At 41.6% G+C, this 16,009-nt stretch overlaps 1 protein-coding gene across 2 annotated transcripts in view; it reads left to right on the forward strand.

The window, feature by feature from the left end:
* Positions 1-16,009, forward strand: part of LOC126872708 (protein FAM214A) — a 43,884-nt gene that overhangs the window by 17,192 nt on the left and 10,683 nt on the right. The window contains exon 1 of one of the 2 annotated variants that reach the window (XM_050632817.1): positions 15,040-15,793. The exons of the other annotated variant lie outside the window; for it this stretch is intronic. Within the exon in view, the coding sequence (XP_050488774.1) occupies positions 15,733-15,793 (61 nt within the window). The 5' untranslated portion in view covers positions 15,040-15,732. Of the gene's footprint in view, positions 1-15,039; positions 15,794-16,009 lie in introns of those variants that run through there. 2 annotated transcript variants of the gene reach the window in all.

A 16,009-nucleotide genomic window follows, 5' to 3' on the forward strand; every position in this document is an offset into this window, starting at 1 on the left:
ACATCGTTCCACACGGTTGACAGTGGAAATGTTTGTCTTTGGACCGACACTGGTAAACGAGAAAAGGCCTCGACCAGCCCAACCTGGGCAAGGAAAAAGGATACAGGACAAACGGTGTGTGAGCAGAGTTCGATAAGCAGTCGACGCGTGTATCTACTATTCGATCGATAAACATTAGCCTTGACATGATATCCAGAGGACCGCTCTTTCACCTCGCCTTTTTTACTCGAACCTAGTTCCTACCGCTGCCGTTTCTTCTTCCAGTTAGCACGGGACCTGTAACTCCGAGTATAGAATGCGCGATCTCTGTGCTCGTGACTTGGACGATGGCACTTCGAATTTATATAAATAAAATGGTTGATAAAAGTATCGGATTATTTGAGAAATTCGTAGTGTGTTCGACGATCGACGTTTTAAAAAAGATTCGTTTGAAAATTCGAAGCTCGACGTTCTTGATAGATCGTTATGGAATTTTGTCTAATTAGAAGCCAGATTACATATTTAGCTTGATCCTGCATTATCCCGATAAAACGATGAACGTTGAGTTACGACCCTAGTTGTATGTTAAAAGAAATTAATATTAAGCCTCGTGCGCGCGCCAGTGATTATGAAAGCTGCCTAAGTCATATATTTTTCGTTTCGAGATATTTAAAGTTCCGCGTTTGACGCATCAACTGAATTCTGTCTAACGACGCAATAACCAGCTCGATACGACGCTTCAATTTCTACTACGTTGCGAAAATACTTTCGAATAATTGTAATGTAAATAAATGCAACGCAAAATAGGCGATAAATTTAATTTATTTTCGATTCTCGACTCCGGCCACTTTCATAATCGCCTACACACGTACATTAACAAAGAGTAGAACGACGTTGAATTTTATTGACACGTTCGTTTCCATTCGCCGGTTCTAACCTGCTTTGTCTTTTATCAGATTCTTTCGATTACGAGAAATTGAATAGTTCGAGGAACGAAGGGTTTGAAGGAGTTCGAGTAAGATCCATCGTGATTTTTATGCGTCTATGAGAAATTTAAAACCGAGAAAATGCACAGAACGCGTGCATCGAAATTTTCTACGACTCCAGATCGAAGATTCCACCCTTATCGAGACTTTCAAGAATTCTAAACTTCAAATCATATTCAAAATGATCGTTCGGTCTCCCTAGAGACTTCCTAGTCACTAAAAACTTTGAATTGCTTCAAAGTTGAGACGCGAACTGCCGCGACTTCGACTATTCTCGACTCTGTTCTCAGACTCTTGTTCTGAGAATATTCTTCACGATGCCTGTTCACGAAATCTTAAACGAGTCACGCAATTTCGTCGATAAACCTCGCGAAGATATCGTGTGAATGATGACTAATTGGAGACACTAAGATTTCTGCAGTAGAAGCTGCTGTTTCTGTAGATTGAAAATTGAGGTTGGATCTGGAAAAGCAATGGAACAGTCGTCTGTGTATTTGATCGCAACTGGCTACATTATATAAACGGAAATCTAGTACGAACGGAAACTTGAAGTTTCTCTCGGTGTCTACTCTCGCTGTTCCATTACGTCAGCTCGGTTCTACGATTTTTCATGATTTCCATTCTACCCGAAGGAAAGAGGGGTGACTGCGTTTGCATCATCCCGTTGGCTGGAAAACGATTAACCGCTTACGTCAACGAGACCTTTGCTCGTGATTGTTTTCTCTTCATTTAACCGATCCTTTTACCGACTGCTTCCTCCTAATCTTTTTTAAATTGCCGATTCAAGATTCAAAACAGGTTGAGAATCCGGGATTCAATCCGCCAACTGTGTAGTAGAACTGTAGTAGTGGCTTTCGAGGAACACCGCGTATATTCTTGTCCGCTTTCAAACAAAGTTTTGAGACGTTTGACGAAGACGTCCTGATTCGAGTGGCGCGAGTCTCCGATGTCCACTGTGTGTCTCTGGAAATAGAAATAGAAGCGTGCTGTTAAGGTGGTGGATGCTCGAATCGCTGGTGGACGTCTTAGTTTAGACACTGGTTTTTCCTTACCAGACCACTGTCTCTCGATGCCCTAGCAAACACACGTTCCTCCTGTAACTCGACCCGGCTTTTTGTAGTTTCTAACAACGTTCTTTAAAATTAAATCTTCGCGTGCTACTTGAAACGCCCTGTACGTACGTTTCTCTTCCTTAAGTTACACGAAGCGACGTTTGAACCACGAAGTGAGATCGAGTTTAAGAAAATCACCGAAACACACGTGCTCCGTCGTGTTTTTTTCTTTCACTCTGCTATCTTCGTACAGCTACTTCCGAATGTGGATCATCGTTGTACGTATTCAAAGTGCGCAGTTTTCGTGTCAGTTCAGAGTCATCGGCGACGCGTATGGTTTGCTTTTCCAGCGTGGATTTCACTCATGGCTGTTTAATATACATGACTCCGTATGTGCAACAGCTGTACACGCGAGACCCTCTAACGCTTCTGGAAATAGAAAGTCATTCGCAAGGTGTACTAAGGCTAAACCACTGTGCCATTAGCCAAGCTGCAATGTGATTCTCAATTTGTCATTACCTGACATTTCGCGGATGAAATTTTCACGTTGCACAACCAATTATCTTTCGTTGGGTTTGCTTAATTTTTTTCCATCATCGACAAGCTACCTTTCAGACTGAACAGACACGAGAAGGCTCCTTCTCGAGCGAGTCTTATGGATTCATCCCTCGTGTGACGCAGACTTTCGAGCAAGTATTCCCGAGTGCATTGTACTTTGTTCTGCTGGTATCTGAACCTTTCCACTGTTTGCAATTGTGGCGAACGAAGGCCGGTCTTCTCTGTAATAATATCTCGTGGATGAAGATTGCGTTTTCTTTGCCTGTTATCGCTCTGCCGTCAATATTGCACTTCCTAGCACTTATTTATAGCTCCAAAGGGAATATAACTTATTGTCAGGGGGCAATTACTGAAAAGAAGATGCAGTTTTGACGCTTTTAACGGCGTTTAGATGCACTTTTGACGGCCAGTTATTGCTCATTCTGTCGTGAGAATTATTTATGAGTCGACGAGAGAATACGAGAAGTCGAGGTAATTACTAGAAAGAATAATAAAGTTCTTGTTGCCTTAGGTACCTAGGTATCTGCTATTGACATCCTTAAATATTTACGTCTTCGTTTTTCCCTTGTTTTAGCGAACGAAAAAATTTTGAACTTTTTAAAACGTACGCTCAAATCGTACATCGTAATATTTTCTTCAAATTTGGGAAATTTGAGAAAGGACGATAGAACTCAACAGGAATATGATTCATCATTAACGTCTGCACTTCTTAGGATTGCTTTGTGACTCAAAAGGAAATTCAGTGTAGGGCTGTAGTTACTAGAGGAGCGAAATTGTCGATACTTTGCACGATGATTCATTATTTGACGTTTGAAATTGCTTGCTCCGTGGAGTGATTCAGAATCAGGCAAATATTCGTGACAAATGCGAAGTAATTACACGAACGACGATTTTCTCGCAGAGGCGGAATATAATATCTTAATGGACGAAACTCATTGTCAGTTGGCGGATATCTTTCGATCGTTTGATATTAGGTCCGCTCTGAAAACCCACACGATACACGTACGCACCGTGTGGGCTATAAACTGCATAACGAGAGGATTATTAAACATCTGGTCGTTGTGCCGAACGAAAAAGGAAATATTGTTTGTGAAGGTTTCCTTCGCGCAGAGAAATTTGGTATTGCGAAATGAGATTAAGATTTCCAAGAGCAGTTATACATCCTCTGACTGAAAGAAACATATCTCTCGAAGCTTGAAGTTTCATCACGCGTATCGACGAACAACAATACGTAAATTTTGCAGCAGGGTATAAATCGCGTTATCCGAGCAAGGACAGTTTCTTATCTCGAACCATCATTCTCTGATTTGTTGATCGTGTTGAAATAATCACGACAACTGTTATTGATTATTAGTATTTAGATAATTGATATCAGTTATATCGGATTAATCAGCCATTTAAAAAAACGGAACGTTTTTCTAGCCGATAAACGATTGTTTTAAATGTAAGACAAATGGGAAATATAAAACATGGAAATTGTTATCTAAACGCCATTTTTTAATGATGTATATTCATAAAAATACGACTTTGTATAAATATGCGTAGTCCATAGCCAAGTAAATAGAGAGATCACGAGCTGCTTGAATTAATCTGAATGAGGTCGTAAAAATAGATTCCAAGTGTGTACGATTTGATCGGGTCATTGATTGCTGTTTAAGTTTAAAGTCTCATCGATGGAAGTAGCCATAACGTAAAAGCAAGATCAGTCGTGGGTGTCGTTAGACCGTAAATGCCATCAAAGCAAGCGAATCGGTGCTTTCGAGCGGCAAAATCCCGATTTTTGTCGTCCGCTTAATTACCTTCGTGTCACGTCCGTCGTTCTATGGCGAGCAAGGAGAAGGTATGGTTGTTTGCGCAGCGACAAGAAGCAAATTAGTATAATTAAGTTACACGGGCTGTACATGTCACGACCGAAAATGGAACGGAATTAAATTTACCGCGATATTCGATAAAGCGGAGCTGGCGATACGCGCAAGAATGGCCCTTTTCAACTTCGTTCGCTGCACGTACTTCTTCGTAGAAGAGCTCGGTCTGCGAGATTAAGAAGATTATGCTAAGAGCAGTATCTGTTTCTCCGAGCTCTACGTCTGAAGCCAGTTCCTTGGCTTTCAACGTTTGATATTACCATAATATCCTCCCTGGCGTCGAACGAAATAAGAAGAAACATCGTAGTAGCTTCTCGGTAAGCTCGAAGAACACTATCGCTCAACTGTTATTCGGCCACTTTTTAAACAATTTCAAACGACGACCGTAATTTCTACCTAAATTTACCATTTATGTATTGACTTTGCTGGTAGACTAAACTCAATCTTAATCTGCGTATAAACGATGAGAAATTGTTCTGAAAGGACAGTGCAAGTTGTGAAAAGATATACCTCGATACAACTTTTACAATTTTTTATTCAACAAACCGACAAGCTACTTCGCTGTTACCATAAAAGTTGAATAAGAAATGCTCAACGTTATCGACACATACTATACCGATACGGTGAAGAAGCGTCGTATCGATTGTATCGGACGTAGAAATTGATTCGGTGCGATTGCAGCAACGTCGATAAGCAAATGATAAATTTACATAAAAATGCTGAATTAATTTCTATACCAAATATGATCAAGGCAATGCTCGTTGCTCCAATAATGCGTCATACATATGTATCGATAGTAACAAAGAAACTTTATCTTTTACGGTGCTAGTCAGCGACACAGGATATAAAAGTTGTATCATTGAGATGGTTACGAACGGTGTTATGGGTAGTAAAATTCGTGCAGAAATCGGCGCTCCAAGTTTAATTGCCGGCATAGGGGGATCGCAGGGATGGGCAGATGCGTTCGAAACGGCTCGTACCATTCGAGATTTTTGTAGTCCCTTTAAATTTGTTGTTGTGTCACGTCCGCAGCCACGGGCTTGTATCTCTTTGCTGCACGTGACGAAAGAAAACAAGGTGCAGTCTGGCCGGTGCAGCAAGTTCGAGATTTCTTGAACGGTTAGTACGTCTTTTAGGGTCGGCGCTGTTCGCCTGCTCCGGCAGGCAATCAATGGAAACGCACGACTCCTTGTTGACAGTTCGCGTTTCTCCATTATTCCCCATGAAAAGGGTTACATTTGCGCAACGGCCGAAACTGCCAGCGACTTTGCCCGGTTTCATTGTGAACAAAAAAAGAAGAAAACGAAAACCGTCCCCATTGTCTTTCGAAGGCTACGAAAAAGAAGCGAATTCGTCGTTGGTCATCGTTGTCGTCGTCGTCGTTGTTACGCAACTGTGTCAAGCTGAAAGGTAGAATTAATTCCGTATGTTCCTTGGCCCTTTCTCTCTCGTTCTTCGAATGTTCTTCGCGAAATCTCACGAGGAATATGTATACCGCGAATGGCAAAAGCATTCGTACAGTTTGCACGTAGATATAAGAAAAGGAGAGTAAGAATATAAGAACATCGTAAAACGAGAAGAACTTAGTACACGTTTCTTCTGTTTGAATATGTAGAAAATAGTAGTATAGGAGATATTTGTCTTTCTACTTTCGCATTTCGATCGTTGGAAAAATTTCTGTTTATTACCGTAGATCTCGCGACAAACCAATCACGTTCTTCTTTAACGCGCGAACGAGACATTTCTATTGCATTTACATACTTATCGTCACGATTCGTTTCTCGTGAACCGCGTGATTTCGAATTTTTAAAGACCGAGCCGACTCCTTGCGTGTTGTATATCGTCGCGATAAACAGCGTAGTATCGTTAAGGGAAAGAATCTGCTAAATTGGCTGCATTGCACAATAGTTCCCGCGAAGCAGGAATTTATCGTCGAGTAAAAAGAAGAAGCACGAACGCGGTCGAAGTAGCGCTCGTAATTTATACTATCGAATGGGAAAAGGCGATAACTGGTTTCGAGCTTTGCGTAATGACCGTGAAATCGTGTAGGGAATAAAAAGTAGCTCTGTAGAGACGTAGAATCGAGAACAAGCCCAATCAAAGAGGGTATCAAACTCGTGTAAAAATAATAGCAGAATTTAAGGAACGAGGTCAGTTCTCGTTATTCTCGTTGTACGATCAATCTTCAAGTTTATTTTTCTCAGTCCGTAACTCGCATAACGAACAATCGAAACGTACGTGATAAATAGCGAGCCGAAATTTGCCACTGTTTTACCATCGACCTTGCCTGTTATTTATTACGCGATCATGTTACTCTTTGGTTTATTAACCCTTGCGAAATCTTCCTCTACTCCGTCGGTTGAAAAAGAAACTGATCTTTGGATTGTACAAGCTTTCTCTTATCGAGTTTTCCAAATAAAAAACGTTCAACAAGCGGCTTATAGAAATAAACTCACACGCGATTGCAATAAAGGATTGCATTTTTTAACGAGTCGCTAAAAGAGATACGTACATTACATGTATAGCGATACGTTAATCTTAACGATAGCGATTGAACTTTTTTCCCAATCGAGGGTACAAACAGCGTTATACATCGGTCCCTGATAAATCCGAAAGGAAGAGTATATAAATAATACAGAAGATTTGCTTGCAGAGGCTTTCCGATTAATCGCAGACCGACTCCTCTCCATTTTCACATGCGTAATCAGCAGCTCTTTGTCTCCGTTTGGCTTTTTTCGATGCCGCCAGGGTTCTTCAACCTCCGTGCTGGTAATTCCTCCGAAATCAGAGGGGTGAGCGGGCCGCGTCTAGACGCAGCAACCGACGACCCTTTTCTCGAAGGACGAAGGGACGACAGAAAGGTTTTGTCACGATGACAGTGATCCGTTGTTGGATAAACAGCTGAGTTCTGCCTGAGAAATTATCCGTCCGACGAAAGGATGGAGGATCGTTTAACTCATAAATATTCCACTTTAGAGATGTTTCGTTTGTCCTTGAGTTAAGTCATTTCTGGTTCTGCATACGATTTTCTATTTTAGCCAACGATTCGCTCAATTCGTTGTGCATGGTGATCGATCCGCTTCTTCTCTCCGTGCACCAATTTTGCATTTGATTTCTCGCTGATTTATAAAAATAAAGTGGTTGAAGGTAAAAGACGTTCAAACGCAATCCGCTACGATTTCGCTGAATGTTCCTTTTCCTTGCGGTCAGCAGACACCTCCGACTTCCTACGCGGTATCTTCCGGTGGCTGAATACAGCGTGGAAATAAGAAAATCATCGTTTCCAGTTCTCTCGAATCTACCTCGACGAGGTGAGTTCGACGACGCGTGACGTAGGAAGATTTATAGGATTGCCTGGCGAGGCGGTCCGCAATCGTTAGCCTTTTCAGTCTTTGCGACTGATTGTACGGTACATACGTGTTCGGGATTCGCTTCGAGTGAGCCGAGAAAATACTTGCGACCGTAAAAGAGAATATCCTGTTTATCGTCGCTGTCTGCTACCTCGATGATATTCCTGTTTCCGACTTGTGTGGGAACGAGTCTCCGAAATTGAACGCTCGCAAAATCCGTTATCCTTGGGAAACTTATTTGTTCGAATGTGAATCGAACTTTATTGTTCGTCGTTTCATTAACTACTTGTATTGACCAAAATAATTCGAAAATCGTTTTACGTGTCACCTTCAGTTTCGTGTTCGTCAATTTTTAACGGTTTCAACGGATCTTTACGCATCAGGTTAAACATCGTTAGTATATTCCGTTAGTATACAAGAGGAAAACGTCGTGTAAACATGTGTCATTGAAGGCATTGTGAAAAGAGTCAGAACGATACAACGATACACGAAATGTAACGTTGTAATGCTAATGTGCGTTATTGCGGTACAAAGTACGAATAGATCAAGAATATTTTTAAATCTAGTAGTTGTAGCTAGAAGGTATCGTAATATATGCTTCTACAACTTCGACTACAATTCCGTTTCAAAATATTCACCGCTCGCATATGATCGGCAACAGCGAAAAAATTGAATTTATCGCTCGTACAAGTTCTCGTCCATTGGTCGTTGAAGTTGCAACCGTACAAATATTATAATAAATTCTAACTGCTGCTAGATTTCAATATTCCTGATCTATTTGTACTTTGTATCGTAGCAACGCATATTCATTATGTATATCGTTTTTTCGTTACAATTTTTTAACGATGCCTACCACTCATATCCTTCTTATATCTCATCCTACAGAATATACCGACCGATAACGATTTCTCCGTTTTATCTTCAAACGTAAGACATTTTTCAACCATACAAGAATACGATTGGTTGGAAAATAGAGAAAAATGTGAATGGAAATAGCGCAGTAGGGTTAAGAAGGTAACTCTCGGCTTGCTAGAGGTAGAGGAATGTTGTTTTCCAGAGCTTAGATGGAATCGGATTTAGAGATGGTTTATTGGTCGGGATGTGCGTGTGCAGAGGCGCGGCCTTAGCGCATTGTGAGGCATGTTAACGAGCTAATTGGTAACGGACCGGTGGCAACAGAAGACGGCCTCGTCCTCATCAATGATTTCCTTCATCGAGCGTGTAAACACGAGCGATTAGGGAAGGAAAACGTGGCTTTACTTGCGCATTATGCATCCGGTTGGCCGGTGATAAGCTCGTATTGCTACGCCTTGGACTCGCGTTGCGAGATTCTCCGGCGATTTTCGCAACGCCTTTGTCCTCGTTCGAAACGATTCGTCGATTCAGTTATCACGTTTTGCTCAAGTTACATTGTCTTTCTACATTCCAAAACAGCTGACACACGTCAAATCGAATCAATTTCGATATCGTTGTTTATCCTCTATGATTATAATTTATCTATTCGCTTACTCTTTCCTGAATATTTCCTTAAAATCAATTATTTCGAACGCAATTCCAGCGGCGATAACAACAACAGATTGACCATATTGACCTTTTTACATATGAAATGTAAATACATTAAAAACCTCGATTTTGAACTACTGGGTAACGGATGCTTAGCTTTCCTTGCGCTAAATCGACCACCTATCTTGTTGCTTTTATTCATCCTCCTTCTATTACCTTTCTCTTCTTCGTATTGTTATTATTTCTCTTTTCCTTCTTCGCTTCTTTGTACGATTGTGCGTGCGATTATCTTTGCATGGAACAGGATATTCAACTCGCTTAATAAGTTAAATGAAATAAAGCAAGGACGCTAAGAAATGCCACCGATAAAAATACAGTGCAAGGTCGCTGAGAAAGAAGTTTGCAGAGATAAAAAAAAACAAATATAGCGCGATACGATACGATTAAAGGAGTTAGAAAGGAGCAAGGAAGCGGTGGAAAGTAATTCGTTCGGTTTCTTTTCCTCGATTCTAATTACTTGTCCGGCTAGTTTCGCAAAAATCCTTTTCGCCTGCCGGTAGATTTCGCGAAAAGCTTCTTCCGGCTCGCGGTGCATAAATGAAAGGGAAACGCGAGTATACGGCTCGCCTTTGTGTCGTTTGCTGCGTTTCAGTTGGTAGTTTGCAAACGGGAAATATAACAGCGAGCTAGCTGGCACGAATCTTTTGCATTTTTAATGCCCGTTGCCAGCTGCTAATTTCTCGGCTTTTCCTTTGCATTCGTTTCCAGCACACGTTGAACGCTCGTTGAATCGCGAGACATTTATTGCCCCTAAGAGATAAAAGAACGTTGATATTTTGTTAATGAAACGATAACGATGCACACGCTGCTACCGATTTCGTCTATAAAAGCACGCTTTCTAATTCGACGCCGCTGACGAGAGCCGCAGCTCACCAGCAATAAGGCGTAATGACGTCGCAGACGTAACAAATTTTACTGTCACGCATTACGATGGATTATCATAGCCGGGAACCTGTAATTTCGCATTTTATTTGCTCCCTGGCTAGCCGGATGTCGCTGATTGTAACCAATTATTTCGGCAACAACGTAGACTCGATTTATTTTCCACTATGTGCTCTCTACTTTGTCGGAGTTGAAGTGTATTTCTGCAACGTTCAACCTCTTGACGATCATAGAATTACGAAGAATTTGGAATGAACGATATGGAGAACGATCGTTTCTCTGTCCTCGAGATTTGCTGAATTTTTAATATCAGAAAATCGAATCGATCGATAATATCAACGAGTCGATGAGCTACAAGTTACAGACTTCACGTCCATAGATAATTTGTTAAATTCACTTATAAAATTTCAATCAATAAAAAATTGAACCCATACAGAGTGTGCATCGGTGTCATCGAAACGATTGCAACAGTTGGTTTCTATTCCGATAAAAAGGGAATCTGCGCGTCAAAGGGAGAATTTGATATCCGCCAAATTAGTATAAAAGATAATCGTCTTCGTTAATATAATTAGTAGGCAGCCCTGGGTGCCGTGTAATTCTGTTAATGCGTTTACGCACGCGTTTCAACCATAAATTTCACGGTTCGTTGTCCGGTACGTGTAAAAGTTAATACGCACTTCGCATATACTTCGCCTGGTCTCTGCCAGCCAATTCGATCGAGCATAAAGCACGATGTGCTTTGTAGTGTTCATTGAACCAAACTTGACTTTCTAAAAAAACTTTATCGGATCATAAAGCGTCGACAAATGAATGACAGTTTATCGACGACAAAATGCATATCGAAATGCGATACATGCAATAAACCAACAGCGATGACGAACCAGTTCTTTCCGCTTATTTTACGTACAAGTCGTGCACATTTTTACGTTCTTACCTTTTACGCCAAAACACCGATCGTATAATCTTCGTTCTTTCATTTCTTTTCTCGATAAATTCTATGGCTCGTTGCTTGTATTTGTACATCGTGCGTTTAAGAACGCGATAGCTGCGCTTTGCTACGTTCCAAGCTTCTCGAGTTCTGCCTATGCTAACTGTCACACGGATGGCGATAATTGATAGTCGTTTAGTTACTAATAATCGCTGCTTGTTTGCTAGTCCACCGTCTCGCACAGTCCCCGGTTGTCGAGTTAATAAATTTTCCTATTAGAATTCCTATTAGAAAGAGTGAAAAATATTGGAAACTTTGGTCCCAGTTCGATGCTCAGAGAGCGTAAAATCTTCCACAACGCGGCTGCAAATCTCGCGCAATTCTCGAAGTTCAGATTCCACGCAAGGATTTTGCAACCTAGTTGCTATTGTGTTTCCAAAAGGTTCGCTCTTGTGCGTTTCCTCCTCGACTTTCTCCCTTTTTTTTCCATTGTTTCTTAAACGACCTATTCTTCGACGAATTCCCAGGATCGGCGATGTTTATTGGAAACGCGCGAAGGTCGAGGTAATTAAGAGCGGATCGCGTTGGTTATATTCGACGATGAGAAAGTACGAAGCGAGTCGCGAAAGTATAAGTTTGGCCGAATAATTCTGAGCAGCTTGTTTACTACGCGCTGGATAATACTGGCGCCAACAAGCCGGTGTTTTCTCAGCTGGACCAGCCAGTGCATTCACACCGTGCTGCACCAGAAGCGCATCGCCCTTTCCCTCAGCCTCCCGTGTCGCTAACTATAATACATGCTTCGTAGCTCGCACGACCCGAGCCTTTTATTCTGTAACGCCAATCCCTTCCTCGCTGCTTTGGCGAAGGTCTTCGACGTTCGAACGGCTTGCCCTCGACCAATGACCAAGCCAAAACCCTTGGCCTCCGCCGCTTTGATCGCGCAGTCAAAGTTTCGCGCAGGATCACTTTGAGTCTCGAGTCGAAATTGCAAGTTTTTCAAGCGTGCCTCTCAAAGCTATAGACTTGGAACAGGAGCCAAGTACTTTGCACGCTTTTAGGTATCCTGCAATAGTAATCTTTTGCCACCTTTTTCATTTTCCCATGTGTATTATCGACGATAGATCTGCTTCCATTCTTTCACCACTTTGGCTCCTGAATCGAAATTGCTAATCTTTCACGCGTGCATCGTGAAGCATCGAACCTTGGAAGAGGAAACGAGTACTTTGGTCTTTTGTATCCTATCAAAGATCCTTTTTATCGTCCTTTTCATTTTCGTTGATGCGTATCATCGACGACGAATTTTCTTTCGTTCCTTGATCATTCTGGATCTCCGATCGGGATTACAAATTCGTAATTTTAACGAAAAAGTAAGAATCAGTCAGACAGAAACCTAATATTCCCTGAACTTTAGGTAACAGTATTTTTTCTATTACTTCTTGGCATTTGATATGTATCATCGATGAAAGACCGTCTTTCGTGATTCCATTACTTTGGATCTCTCATCGAAATGGCTAATCCCCACGTGTACATCGTAAAGCATCCGAGCTTGGAACAGGAAACGAGCACTTGGATCTTCTGTATCCTGTAATAAAACCTTTTTTATTATCTTTTTTATTTCTCTTGTGCTTATCGTCGGCGAAGGATTTTCTTTCGTCCTTCGATCACTCCGGAGCCTTCCAATCAAAACTGCAAGTTTCTCACGAACGTATCTCTGCGAGCTTAGAGCAGTAACTTAATATCCTGAACTTTCGTGTCGGATAACGGTAATTTTTTAGTACTTTTTTCACTATTTGATACTTATCACCGATGGAAGATCCGCTCTTGTTCTTTTCAAAGTAACTTGATGTATTACTCCTCGGAAGGTAGCGAATTTTCGACGTCTGCTTTTCATCCCTGATCGATCCTCGGCTTTAGCTCAGCTTCATATTCGTTCCATCATTCTGCCGTTTAAGAAGCTGCGTCTGGCAGTGTCGATTAAAAACACCGTTCGCCAGCCATCTTCTGGTCAACTTACTTTCCAGGATTTAGAGCGACTAATTATACGAGTACGGTGCCGGGTGCTAACAAGATTCCAGCAACGTATTATCGGACGATGCGATTAGAAGCGGTAGAAAGCAACTTTTTCTAGCGACTGGATTATTCCAAGACTCTGGCGCGACTCGAGCTTAAAAATACTCGATCGTTCCAAGCGATTAGTATACAGTAATCAAGGACTAATCCTTGACTCGTAAAGGGAACGTTGTTCAATCGATATCGATTAGGTCGCAAATCAGTTGGATCGTTTTTTTTTTTTTTTTTTTTTAATAAAATAAAGAGTATCTCGATAGCGCTGGTTGTCTCTTAATCCTGGACAGCGTCTCTCGAAGGATTTCGCCAAGGGTTACGAACTTTTTGCGCATGACACCCGAGTACGATCACCCTCGTGGAGCCCCACAAGCTCTCCCTTGTACACAGACCCTCGACACACGTGAAAGACGCCAAGTGTGAGAGGCAGTGCCGCGCAGTTCTTTATTCAAATTCTTCATCGTGCGAGCGCGAGTCGCGCCAGCTCCTATTCTGTGGCTCTCGGCAATTTTTCGCGTCGCCTAATCGCGAGTCGAGTCTCAGTGCACGGACGTAATCGTTTCATTTGCTACTCAAACTACATATGTCCGCGACAGATCCGCGTGATTACGGCGGGGAAATCGTCGCAGGGGTTGAAGTTATCGTCGGTGAAATTTCCGTGGCGACAGCGACGTTTTTCTTGCGATCTTATTGATTTTTCTACCGTGGTTTCGTCGTTTTGATTTTCCCATGTATATATAATACGATCTTATCGATCGAACGATTCCTTTGCTTTCCTTGCCAATCGCGTTACGTTCTGAGAAAATGAAATGGACGTTTGTTCCACTCGATCGTTGAGCTTCTCTCTCGATGGATGGATAAGATTTTCTATATTTTACGAATATTTTCTACCTTTCCAACGTTCTACGTTTAATCTTAAAATACTCCAATTTCTTCGTATTTTGTACAATTGCAGAATCCAAGCGAAAGGAATAGCGATACTGTCGTTGAAAAGTAGAATTCAGCGGATTAGCAGGAATGTTCTAACGTTGTCGCTCTGCCTTCGAAATAGAAGTTCAACTTGTAATTAATTACAATTAAGAATGTCTTGAGTAATTAATTACTCGAATGGTACAAGGTCCTGTGGAATTGAAGAAGAGTGGCGAAATATGCGATACTTTGCCTGGACGAATAGCAAGGAACAACTATTCTAAACATAGTTTCATAGTGCGAAGCATAGAACGTTTCTGGATGAGATATTTCTCTCGTCAAACCGTGAGCTCGTTCTCAAGTATCTTCCACAGGATTTATCGAATTTCAACGAAAAGTGAGTTACATTTTCCGAGAAGTTTTCCACCGATGAATAGCGTTACACCGTAGCGTATTCTGTGTTCGTTCGCTCGAATGCTGAAACGCTCGGAGGAAAGTGGCGAGGAAGCCAATCCGGTTGGTCGCTTTCGCCGCATATGGCGGCGGGCAAAGTTATAAATAATGCCCATCGCCCTCCTGCGTATTCACCTTTACATAATGACCGGCAGAAGACGGACGACGAAATCTCGGATCGGATGTCGGGCAAAAAGAAACGAGAAAAACCGTACGAAAGCCTGACCATCATATCTGTGCAGCCGATATCTCGATGCCCTACAAGCGCAATTTTCTATGCTTCTATGCGTTTACATGCCTTGTTTTCACGCGCTCCAGCGATTGGTGGCTTTTCCTATAGGAAACTTGTTGATCTGCAGGAGAAGCAGATCGAAGGAAACATTTTATTATTGCAGAACCCTGTAGAACAAAGTTTCATAGCTATTAACATTTTAGTTTTGTAAATTCAAGCGCGTTAAATGATTTTATGTGCACATATTTGGATAGTAAGCTTCGATGAAATTTTCATTCGGGTTATTTGAAATTGGTGAAAGTTTCTGGAGTCTACAGCTCTTTTAGGACGTCGTTGTTTGCGAGGTGGAAATATTAAAAAAAAAAAAATGACGATTAACGGGACAGTGAAATCAATAAGAGACGGTCAGAATGTCTCACATCGTTTGTCAGACAATTGTTCTATAGGTTAAACCTTTTGCATCCTATCTGGATCATCTCCGACTGAATCGCATCTTTGGAGAATTCCTTAGGTTTAAAGAAGATAAGAAGGAAGCGTTGTTGATATTGAAACGTTAAAAGTGCTCGATTAAAGGAGAAACGAGTTAGAGACATAAAACGTTGAAAGATCATAGTGGGATTAAACAATGGATCAATGGAGTACAGAAGAACGGAATGAACGTAAACTGTTGTGTTCGTGACGATTCACAAAGAAACAAAAAGCAATGGTGACTGGCGCCAGTCTCTGTGACTCTAAACGCGGCCAGTTTGGACAGCAAAGTTCGTGTCTCCGATAAGGAGCATCGCGAAAGAACTACCTGAGCCTAGTTCGAAGGATGGTCCGTTGCGGTAGCGCGCTTAAGATTAACGATAGCGGAGTTCGTGCGCGAATCGTTCCAGTTTTCATTCCCTCGAGAGCAGCTCTCGAAAATGTCCACGATCCTATTACAGTGCGTTGGAAATTGCTTCCAGAGAAGGAGAATGCGCACAGGTTCGTGTTCGCGCTGATTTCCTCTGGAAAACCATTATTCCAATCTTCTACGATTTACCAATCGCGCATCCCAGTTGCTTCAAACATTTTTTAAACGCCTTTTAAAAATCATTTTTCTCGATTTCTTATTAAAGAACCTCGATCGATGAAGAAATTTAATTTTTTTTTTTTTTTTTTTGATAATCGATACAAAACTATCGAGTAATATACGGAAAT

This window comes from Bombus huntii, chromosome 13 (assembly GCF_024542735.1).
Source record: "Bombus huntii isolate Logan2020A chromosome 13, iyBomHunt1.1, whole genome shotgun sequence".
Lineage (NCBI taxonomy): Eukaryota > Metazoa > Arthropoda > Insecta > Hymenoptera > Apidae > Bombus > Bombus huntii.